The 12,775-nt window shown below is 37.3% G+C and overlaps 1 protein-coding gene across 1 annotated transcript in view; it reads left to right on the forward strand.

Moving 5' to 3' along the window:
* Positions 1-1,062: 1,062 nt before the first annotated feature.
* LOC139943072 (uncharacterized) overlaps positions 1,063-12,775 on the forward strand; it is a 50,183-nt gene continuing 38,470 nt past the window's right edge. Inside the window, exon 1 of the mRNA XM_071939884.1 lies at positions 1,063-1,116. Within this exon, the coding sequence (XP_071795985.1) occupies positions 1,080-1,116 (37 nt within the window). The 5' untranslated portion in view covers positions 1,063-1,079. The remainder of the gene's footprint in view (positions 1,117-12,775) is intronic.

Raw genomic sequence — 12,775 nt, forward strand, 5'->3', positions numbered from 1 at the left:
AGCCACCTAGTTCTCAAGCGATTGCAATCGAGCGCACTCTTGGGATCACCGTCTCATCTTATCTGTCAATCGCAGCTTCTTAGCTTTTGCACTATTGTACCACTCCACTTTGCTTTGTCACACTGTCTAGCGATCGCAGCTTAAGACGACTCCTGCTCAGTGCTTCATTTTGTATTTGTTTTAGGGGTTCTCGTTAATATGTCATATGAAGGGTCTATGTACTTTTTCCTAACACTAATCGCAATGTCCACAGATTTACATTTAACTTACACAGTTTGAAGATTATGATAGTAGACAGCTTCCCATGACTTTTTACTTACTGAGGTGCTGTATTTTTGAAAAATTAGTAAAACAAATAGTTTTCGTCTGGATTATGTAAAAACGTATGAACAAGTTATGCTATGGTTATGGTATATCTTTTTTCTGAAATTTAAACTACATAACCCCAGTTAGTAACTTGAAGGGAAGCTTTCCACTATAATTATATTCAAACCCTGTAAGTTTAATGTAAATCTGCGGACATTTTTAAAAGGTACCGAATCCTTCAATCAATAAAGAAAATGTTCAACGAAATATTGCAATGTTAATTTTCCTTACCGTTAAACAATCTGTATTGTGATCAGAGTTTACCGTAGTTGAATCATTGCTTATTGTAAACCCCCCAAATTTGTTTTTTTGTATTTTGTTTGAACATTATTTGTAAAACCATAATGTTTTTGTTTAAAAGGAAACTAACACAAAACAATCTGTATGCCCCTTTGGTTAGGTAGTACAAAAGGCACAGAGTTCCATTTGCCATTAAGATTCTTGTTTCGATTTTGCAGAAAAAACATAAGGAATTGTCCATTTAGCTGAACAATTTAATTTTTTATTTTGTCTATGGTCCGTGCTATCAATACAACTGAGCAAGCTGCGCACTGCGCATTGCACACCCAGTGCTTACCTCACATACACCGTGTGTATTACTCTCATATCGAAGCCTGGTTTTATACTCGCAGTGTCGCCTATTTCCGCGCACTATCATGGATGATATCAGGCGGTACATGTGGTTCGTAACGCGGATGGCTCTGCCGTTGTGGATGTTTGTAGCACGGGTGGTCACATCGGATGCACAGGGTAAGTCTGCGTTCATTTCTGTATATTTATCTCGATGCCAACATATTTGATTTTGTTTTGTTGAATCACTTTGACACTATAAGCATTGCTTTATTATAAGGACAAAATAAGTATTACAAAAACTAGATTCAGTTATTTATGAACCGTTGATTTCAGAGTTCCTAAAAGCTATATTATTCCTCCGGAGAAAATGTCCCAACTTTGATAAATACAAGTATTGCAATAGCTTATACTTTGGCATTGTGTGAGTGATACAAGCCGTGGTGACCCTATCTTTAATTTGATACCTTATTGGACATTTGTCTTCATGGGGGAATGAGTTTGAGTGGAATTTTAAGACTGCTTAGTTTTTTGACGGGATGATGTGACTCCCTATGAGTTACATACTGTATTTTACGTTATGCAATTGCTGCAAACAAAATGAGCCAGTGCGAATGTGCATTAAATTCAAACCCACCAAAAACTATAATCACAAACACTGCCTATAATTAATAACAAATGCTGATGTTTTCTTGAGAAAAAAAAAAACGAATTATTTGGGGCGTTTCCTACATGGAAATTAGCTACATTGGTTGTTGAAACTCATTCACAGTATTTTGTTTTCACCAGTGAATGGAAACTCAATGTTTGTTATGTCTTACTCTTACTTTAATTTGTAATTATGTATTCCTTACTTGTCTTGTCTACGCCCTTTTTAAAATCTCTTTTGAAAGGGACTCCTCCAAAGGGATGCCATGCAGTCGATCCATGCACGGTTAGCCGTTTGTCTCTAGAGCCTGGAATTGGTGACATCGATGATAATACGCACTGTGAAATTCTGTATAGACACGTTTTCATATTATGAGACCATCTTCCAAAATAATACCATTATACATCTAAATGCAAATAAAGTAATAAGTCGAGGCACGACAAAAACGTGGACGGACTCCTGCAAAGAGCCTATAGTTAAATTTACTTTTCCTTAAACAAAAACTGTGAAGTATTTGAGTGAAACGTTTTTCGATCGAATGAGTTTTGTTTTAGAGAAAATTACATCTGATAACGGAAATTCGATATTTGTTTTCCACACACAGATAAAATGTTGGCAAAACGCTCACCATACGTTCATAATCCGTATACTGTGGTTAAGTGCTTGTTTGCGCTTCTTGCAAATTGCCGCAATTTACATCATGTTTTATCCCGAAGGGCACGTTTGTACAATTCAGCCTTAACAATTTAAGGCCACAATTTGACCAGCCTTTCAAATTTAATGGGACCATTTGTTCAGCCTAAAAAGTTTAATCAGACAACTTGACCAGCCTTATAAATTTAATGGGTCGATTTGACACGGTCTAATGGATGTTTTGTACTAATGAAATGAGTAATTTTGTAAAAAGTGCATAATTTATTCATGTCTAAAATGATGAGAAATACATAATCTAATTTCGCGTTTGGAGTTTATCGCCCAATGAGCGTTTTATTCGTTAAAATGTGCTATATATATTTTTTTTTTCCGAGATTGCCGATTGATCTCAAACTTCGACAGTTTGTCAGTTTATGTATAATGGTGGATTACAGCAAGTGCTTTCACTGCCAGCAACTGTTTTGTAAGCAAACATATTCTGTATAAAACAAATACTACGGATACACGAATGTCAATCATAAACAGAAAAGACAAAGACAAACTTACGTCCTGTTTTTTATTTTAGCCTACACACCTTAAAGGGTATTTGTACTTTTTCCTATCAAATGTACAGATGTACATTAAACTTACACAATTTGAAGATTATGATAGTAGAAAGCTTCCCTTGAAATTTTACTTACTGAAGTGCTGTAGATTTTAAGAATACATAGCCATTTACAGCTAGTAAAATATAACGGGGAAACGGGGGGGGGGGGGATACACTATTGATCGTTCTATACAATAAAACCCAAACTACCAAAATGTGGCCGCGTTTTTGAGGTATGCGTACAACATCCGGATCGGATACATGCCACAAAAGTAGAATAATCCCTTCACGGATTTTTTGTTTTATTTGAGGATCGTTACTGACTGTAACGTTTTCCTTTTTTTTTTTCCATGGATAAAAACTATTAGAAATCAACATAACCACATAACTAACAAACGAATGATTCTAACCATACTTTATGCGATCAAAAACTTTTGTATGTCTGTCTTACCAAACGTATGCACCCCCTTTAAATGCTCAACCCAGCAACTGCCAAGGGAATGATTTCACAAACTGTTTCTGTAAATATTTACTGTGCTACAATGTTAACGATCTTAATTGGTGGCCAAACTGTGTAGTCACGAGGAAAATCAATATTTGTAACATGTACATCTCATCTTGAAAATACACATTGCCGATGTACTTAGCGGTTCATGATGCTCTTTTCTACTCGGCCACGGCACGCCCAAGTGAGCTGTCAAGTCAGCCATGTTTTAATGGGGCCCCTTTAGCCTGGGCCCCAATTCCAAAGAACTGCTCAGCACACAAATTTGCCTAGCTTTAAATTTTCTTCATTGAAAAAAAAAACATCGTTACCCACGAAATTTCCATTTGTTGCATATTGCTTGTTTCTGGTACTCACCCGTTGCTTGCTCGTCCTGAAAATCACGTGGAACTTTGTTTGGTTAGCCTTTTTTTTCTTCTTTTTTTTAATCAAGGAACAGGTTTCATGCTAAGCAAATTGTTGTGCTTAGCAGTTTCATGAAATTGGGCACTGGTTGTTTATACAGACTTGGATACATTGACTGGAAAAACTGGCCACTCCAAACAAGCCTGTGTTTGTGAAAAAACATACTATACATGGCACGTGTTTCCACGTTCGATTGGTGTCGACTTGCTCTGACATGTCATGGGATCAGTGACACTGGCTTTCTAATAATACTTGACAGTGTCCAGGTGGGATTGACCAATCAACACACTCTACGTGATGGGCTTGCGGATGATCCATTGTTGGGTATGTAATACAATGTAAGAAAGAACCATATCAATGTCATTCTGTGAGCAGCCCGGAACCCACGAGAGAATTCTTTAGAAAAGGGAATAACATAACAGCAAATAGCATGACCATGCAAACCCGATCTGGAGGAGGTTAATTGTTTAATCATCATTAGCGTCCATATTAACAAGCAACTTTGAAGGGGCAATTAATTATGATCTAAACTGCGTGGGCCTACTCTCGACTATTGCCACTGTACTACTTTGCTTTGATGGGTTATTTTATTTTTTTTTTTTCGAGGTTTTCGCAATTCGCATACGGCATTACATTCGCATACTGTATATTTTTAGGAGGCTGGGCGGTCAGTGGATTTCTGGTTTACCACGTAGGTTGACATATTAGGTAGTAAATAACAAACCCATTAGAAAGGCCCGTCTTTGAAGAGACGTCTTTGAATCCCCTGTACTTGATATGCTATATTTGTATCGCAGTGACCTGCAACTAGTAAACAATCCTCTGCACACAATATGCCACCAAGAAATGACAAGTTTTACTGTTTGTTCTGTATGTTCCCTTTTAAATACTGTATTGAATAGTTCGATGTCAATATTGATCACTAAGTTATCATTCTGAAAAGTTCGTGTAATTCGATTCCGAGAGTAAATGTTAATATCCGTTAAAGGCAGTGGACACTATTGGTAATTACTCAAAGTAATTATTATTATAAAACCTGATTTGGTAACGAGTCATGGGGAGAGGTTGATATAATGAAACACGTTGAGAAACGGCTCCCTTTGAAGTAAACTATTTTTTGAGAAAAAAAGTAAACTTTCACGAATTTGATTTCGAGACGTCAAGTTAAGAACTTGAAGTCTCGAAATCAAGCATGTGAAAGCCCACAACTTCGTGTGACAACGGTGTTTTTTCTTTCACTATCATCTCGCAACTTCAACGACCAAATGAGCTCAAATTTTCACAGGTTTGTTATTCTATGCATATGTTGAGATACACCAAGTGATGAGACTGGTCTTTGACAATTACTAATAGTGTCCGTTGTCTTTAAAATTTCTCACCTTTCAAGCGCAACATTTTTTTATTTAAAGGCGTTTAGTGTTAATAACAAAACAAACAGATGAATAATTCAGTCATGGAACAGTCTCCCAGAGGTTGTGAAATAGACTGAAACTTCAGAACAATTCAAAATGTTTACTTTGGAAACATTTTGTTTTCATTTAACATGATATGGGGAACTCACAGTTAGATGCGCTACATGGCAAACAAGTATTTATTTATAATTATTTTTAGGATTGTGTATCACACACAAATTTACTTTCTCTGCGAGTATTGCGTCAGTTCAACCAATTAAGACACCTTTAACACGTGACATCGGCGATGTAAAAACAACTGAAATGCAAGTCTCGTGCATATTAAATTATTCGATGTTCTCAGATCAGGGTTAGTCCCAACCAAAATTGAGGTAAACATGTGTGTGATGTTTCTATTTCAAAATGCTCGTAAAAGCTTGATTCTAGAAAAGAAAAAAAAAAATTATATTCTTTTTGGAATGTATACCAGAACAATACAGACAATGGAAACAGTTTATGCTGAGTATTTATTTTTAGGTTAAAATTTGGATATCGTTTCCTGGTACTTAAAAAATATTTATTATTAAACATTCTTGTGCATATTGGTAGCAAACATAATATGTTACACTACCTAAAATGTGTTCCGGGAAAAAAGTGTTATAATAATAATGTAATTATGCGCAAGCAATAAATTGGCAAAGTTGTCTCGTCACGCATTGAGCATCTCCATATACATAATTGGATAAATAACTCATAATCCTGTGATAATTAGGTCATGCACAATTGAACAGGCTGTACTTAAATATCTGTTTAATGGGGCATTTTAATACAAGTTGTACTCGTCCCTAGACCGTAAACAGTGTACGTTTACATTACGGGAACGGCTTCTGGGTTTATAATTCCAGTATCAATGCACTCATAAGATATATATTTCCATGAAAACGAATTATATAGTACATGCAATAAGTAGGGCCTTGTTATAGTGAACATGAATAATTCACCCAGAAAAAAAATATATTTACTACGATAATATTTTAATGAATATGATAGGTAGCATTAGCTTTCGATACAAACCGGACCTTCTACAGAGGCATCAAACAAGTAAAAACAAATACATATCCATTTATAGGAAAAGAGAGGGGAAAGGGATTAAGGGAAGGATTCAGAAATAAGCGGGAAAATAACAGCCAATCAAAGTTTCTATTTCAGAGATAATATTAGTGGCTATGAACCAATAGGAGTGAAGTGGCGAGGAAAAAGTTTAGTATGAAAGGAAGGATGACTGGACCATTAAAGTGGTAATGCATTGTTCGACTACAATGCAGGGAAATATGAAAGGGTAGAATTAGGGAGCAAGTTGCATCATGATGCAACTAACAATGGTCAATTAATAAGAATATATCAAGATCAAAGGTATGATGATTTTAAAAATAGGTATGAGGGACCTGTGGGAAAAAGGGGGGTTACTTACATCAGATAGTTATAGTGATGAATTTATACAAGCAAGTTTTTGAAAAATGAACTTATATTTTATGTACAGAATATATACAACATAATTATAACTTCTTAGGCAGGAGTGAAGTGGAGGGTAATGGGAAGTTGTTTAAAGCCATTGGACCCTTGCGGTACAGACAAAAAAAAAAGGTTCACAGATTTACAAGTAATTTACAGGTTTTACAGAAGGTAATGGTGAACGACTTCTCTTGAAATATTAGTCCATGAAATGCTTTACTTTTTGAGAAAACAGTGAAACACTATAAAATTCTCGTTAGCGAGAATTACGGATTTTTTTTTAAAAAACATGTCATGACACGGCGGAACGCGTGGAAACAAGTATTGTTCGACTTCAATGCAGTGTTCTAATAATAATGTAATTATGCGCAAGCAATAAATTGGCAAAGTTGTCTCGTCACGCATTGAGCATCTCCATATACATAATTTGATAAATAACTCAAAATGCTGTGATAATTAGGTCATACGAAATTGAACAGGCTGTAATTAAATATTTGTTTAATGGGGCATTTTCATATAATTAGTACTCGTCCCTAGACCGTAAACAATGTATGTTTACATTACGTGAACGGCTTCTTGGTTAATAATTCCAGTATCATGGCACTCACAAGATATATATATTTCCATGAAAGCGAATTATATAGTACATGCAATAAGTAGGGCCTTGTTATAATAAACATGAATAATTCACCCAGAAAAAAATATATATATACTACGATAATATTATAATGAATAGGATAGGTGGCATTAGCTTTCGATCTAAACCGGACCTTCTTCAGAGGCTTAAAACAAGTACAAACAAATACATATCCATATTAAGGGAAGGATCCAGAAAGAAGCGGAAAAATAACAGCCAATCAAAGTTTCTATTTCAGAACCAATTGGTGGCTGAGAACCAATAATAGGAGTGAAGTGGCGAGGACAAAGGATGTTTAATATGAACGGAAGGATTACTGGACCATAAAAGTGGTAAATGTATTGTAAGGGTAGAATTAGAGAGCAAGTTGCATCATGATGCAACTAACAATGGTCAATTAATAAGAATATAGCAAGATCAAAGGTATGATGATTTTAAAAATAGGTATGAGGGACCTGTGGGAAAAAGGGGGGTTACTTACATCAGATAGTTATAGTGATGAATTTATACAAGCAAGTTTTTAAAAATGAACTTATATTTTATGTACAGAATATATACAACATATTATAACTTCTTAGTCAGGAGTGAAGTAGAGGGTAATGGGAAGTTGTTTAAAGCCATTGGACCCTTGCGGTACAGACAAAAAAAAAAAGGTTCACAGATTTACAAGTAATTTACAGGTTTTACAGAAGGTAATGGTGAACGATTTCTCTTGAAATATTAGTCCATGAAATGCTTTACTTTTTGAGAAAACAGTGAAACACTATAAAATTCTCGTTAGCGAGAATTACGGATTTATTTTAAAAAACATGTCATGACACGGCGGAACGCGCGGAAACAAGAGTGGGTTTCCCCGTTATTTTTTCCCGACTCGGATGACCGATTGAGCCTAAATTTTCACAGGTTTGTTGTTTTATATATAAGTTGTGATACACGAAGTGTGGGACTTGGACAATACTGTTTACCGAAAGTGTGTAATGGCTTTAACACCAGTGTTTATGTTAAGTCCAAAGGGTCTGACTGTCTTCAGTTGGTGAATCCAGTGTGATTTTCTACGATAATATTATAGTTATGCTTCAATAAATATTAGGCGAAGTTGTAGATTGAGCATGCGGTGAGAGACACTTGATCCATCGGCACCCACAGTGCCATTTCAGTACTGATATATCAAAACACTTGAAACAACTTATCTTTACTTGAATGTGCAGTAAGCACTGGTGAGAAATACCCCAAGCTTGCACTTTTCCCCCAATATTTTTTAAAGAGCAAAATAGTATTGCCTCAACATCGCACGGGGCTGGTGTACTTAGAATACTGCTACAAATATTTTGACATCTTAAAGTAACACGTTGCCTTGGATCGGTCGAGTTGGTCTCTGAAAAGCGTTTGTAACTGTTCTGTATAAATTACATATGGGTAGTTAGATGTAAAAGTAGAATACAATGACCCACACCAACATGCATCGAAATTGCGTGGTTTTCCTTTAACCTCGTCGACTAACACGGTCGGCTATTTACATTTTTGACTCCCATAAATGGCCGACCGTGTTAGTTCGCACAGTAAATGGAAAAAAAAAACATGCATTTTCGAGCCAAACTTGTGTGAATAATTGTATTCTACTTTTAAAACATCTTTCCAACCAAATGCATTTAAAAAAAAAAAAAACGGTTATAAACGCTCAGTTATAGACCAACTCGTCCGATCCAAGGCAACGTGTTCCTTTAAGGCAGGAATAAGGGTGTTCTCGTTTTCTCACTCAAAGACTCCGATCCTGAAATGTGTTTAAATCACACACTTGTATTTTAATAAGTTGGTGTGAAAATCAGAGGTGTTCTGGACCGAATGCCCAACACACCTACTAATCAATCCCGGGGAGTCCCACACAATCCTGCAGGGACTGACAACTTAACCCACGTACTTCCTCCCACCGGGATCCTAATCTGATGCAAGATTTTAACCCCGCTTTCTAAACTGAAAGAAGGGGGTACACCACATTTATTTGTGTGTTAAAGAGACAGTGGACACTTTTTGTAATTGCAAAGACCAGTCTTCTCACTTGGTGTATCTACACATGCATAAAATAACAAACCTGTGAACATTTGGGCTCCATCGGTCGTCGAAGTTGCGAGATAATGAAAGAAAAAAATACCTTTGTCACACGAAGTTGTGTGCTTTCGGATGCTTGATTTCGAGACCTCAAATTCAAAATTTGAGGTCTCGAAATCAAATTCTTTGAAATAACTTCTTTCTCGAAAACTATATTACCTCATAGGGAGCCGTTTCTCACAGTTTTCCAGCTCTCCCCATTACTCGTTACCAAGTAAGGTTTTATGCACAGACATGTATTGAGTAATTACCAATAGTGTCCACTGCCTTCAACAACGACATTTCAGTAATGTTTCAATAAACTTTAAAAACTTATAATATTTTACTTGATAGTGTCGAATATAAAGTAAACGCACTCAGTGGTTATTTGTAATGTTGTGAATAGTAAGTTATTCACCCAAATCAAGTACACCGTGATAATTGTGTAGTTATTCGCGAGCAATAATCTGGTAAAGTTTCATCGTCATATATTGAGCGTCTGGCGAGATACACCTATCGGCACAAGTGGTTAAATTATTCAAATTGCTGTATAAGTAATATCATCAACAATTTAATATGATTTTAGTATGGGTCACTTCGATATAACTTCTTACTCGTCCGTGAAGCGTAAACAGTGTATGTTAGCATTATGGAATTGGCTCTGGGGGTTAGACGTTCAGTGAGGCACATTGAAGATTGATATTTCATGGAAAGTGTGACATATCGTTAAAGTAATAGGTATGGCCTTGTTATTATCAGAACATAAATAATTCACACTGGACACAAAATATAATGATAATAATGTAGTTATACTTCAGTGGTTATTAGGCAATTGTATCGTGAAGCATTGAGCGTGCGGTGAGATATACACATGAGTAAAGAAGGACCCACCGCTTGTACTTATCGGCCAATAGTTTCCGAGAAAAAGGGTAATTTAGTCATACTACTAATAATAATGATAATAATAAGACTTTGTTCAACCCCAAAACTAATAAGACTTGTAATGCGCACGTTTCCACCCTGCTGGGTGTTCAAGGCGCAAATAGCAGGGGGCGGGATTTTCAAACTTATAATTAGAAATACGATATAGAAATGTTTGCGGTAACACCATGTTATGGGTTGTTCTAAAAACCCCTCGACCCCCTAGACCCCCTCGACCCCCACGACCCACGACCCTCCGCCGTCCGCCCCGTGTTCGAAGAATGTCTAGGCTTGACTTAAAGTATGAGACTGCGGTTATATTTATCTGCATCAGCCACACAGAATTGGGAGTATTTACTCTCCGCTTCCGCACGACAAGTGCACACCGATTGGGGACCCCAAACACGTCCGTGTGGCCATTCGGTCGGTCGGGTCTACAACCTTGAGAGCAACTAGTAGTACCATAGTACACAGGACGGGAGCGATCGGCCGGAAATGGGTCCGCCTGATCATCACGTAATGAGTTGGCCGTAATCGTACTCGGGCGGTAAACGCAGGTTTCCAGTTGGGATAATAATCTCGGATCGGCCAAGAGATACACGTGGAAATGCCGCGGTTTTTTATATGTACATCGTAACTGCCACAGGCCCGATCTCGGCAGCCAATCACGCGAAGTTTGCTTCGTGCATACTACGTGTCTCGTACGCTGTGTTGTTGTGTTTTGCGAGGCATGGTAGTCGATGTCAGCATACAAAATAATTATGTGCGTGATTGGCTGAGGTTGTGAACTGTGGCAATTTCGGTGTACAGAAAAAAAGATCGCCCAAAAGTCGATGGTCGAGGGGGTCGTGGGTCGTGGGTCGAGGGGGTTTTATAACAACCCCCATGTTATGACTATCTCTAATGAGTTGGGGTGGTTCTGAAATGAACAGTTGGTTTCAACTCGACGTTTCGATCAGTATGATCTAATCGTCTTCTCTAAACTTATAATGTTACGACTATTTGGATCGTGAAAACCGAGTGTTCATCCTAACGGAAATTGCGCCACCCACAATTACCATCAGAGACCAACCTTTACATGTGTTTGGATAATAATTGAAACCTAAATCCCAACAAGGGCTTATTAATTATATCACACCAAATGATGTACTACTGGTTATGTTTTTTTTTTTTTTTCACCCGAGCTCTCTTTAAAGCCATTATACACTTTCGGTAAACAGTATTGTCCAAGTCCCACACTTCGTGTATCACAACTTATATATAAAATAACAATCCTGTGGAAATTTAGGCTCAATCGGACATCGGAGTCGGGAGAAAATAACGGGAAAACCCACTCCTGTTTTCGCGCGTTTCGCCGTGTCATGACATGTGTTTATAACAAATCCGTAATTCTCGTTAACGAGAATTTATATTGTTTTACCGTTTTCTCAAAAAGTAAAGCATTTCATGGACTAATATTTCAAGAGAAGTCTTTCACCATTACCTTCTGTAAACCCTGTAAATTATTTGTAAATCTGTGAACTTTTTTTTTTCCCTGTACCGAAAGGGTCCAATGGCTTTAAGCCTGTCTTTGTGTTTTATTTGTAATTTGTAGGACTAGTTTTAACGGCAGCCTGTAAAATTGGTTTTCTGCCCTTCAAATTATGTGTATGTGACTGTACTGTGCTATTTATAGCGTGTGGTGTTGATTGAATGATTGCGATCAATTCAAGTGCAGGAGATCATTAGTTTCCGACGCCATTGGTGGGTTTGTATTTCATGGAATTTCAGTGATTACTTGTCCCTGAAGGCGGGCTACGTTCACTTGGTTGTTCATTCATCATCATCATCATCATCATCATCATCATTCGGCATAGACTTGCGTCCGTGGCTATCTCGTCATCATGTTGTACTGGGGGCGCACTCATGGAGTTGCCGCCACCACCTGGTGTCTTTCAATCGCTGCTCGTCTCAGTTCTTCGACACTTCTCCCACTCCACTTTGTGACGTTGTCTAACCAGCGCAGCTTAGGGTGGCCTCTGCCTCGAATTGTGCATGTAGGCAGACCATAGCTGCGCTGGGTAGGCCTCATTCGAAAGCAGTTTATATCACATTGTTATGGAGTTTATACAACATTGTATTGCAACCACTGATTGAATTGGGCGATAACTTACGCAAAACTAATAAATTGAAACACCAAACACAATTTGTCTATACAATATTGCAGTCAGATTTAACGCACAACATCGGTAAACAGTAGTGTCCAGAGGCCTACACTTCGTGTATCACAACTTACTGATAAAATAACAACCCTGTAAAAATTAAGGCTCGATTGGTCATCGGAGTCGGGAGAAAATAACGGTGAAACCCACCCTTTGTTTCCACACATTTCGCCGTGTCATGACACGTGTTTATAATAAATCCGTTATTCTTGATATCGATAATTGATAATTGTTTTTTTAGTGTTTTCTCAAACTGCAAAGCATTTCATGGAAAAATATTTCAAGGGAAGACC

This window comes from Asterias amurensis, chromosome 10, assembly GCF_032118995.1.
Source record: "Asterias amurensis chromosome 10, ASM3211899v1".
Lineage (NCBI taxonomy): Eukaryota > Metazoa > Echinodermata > Asteroidea > Forcipulatida > Asteriidae > Asterias > Asterias amurensis.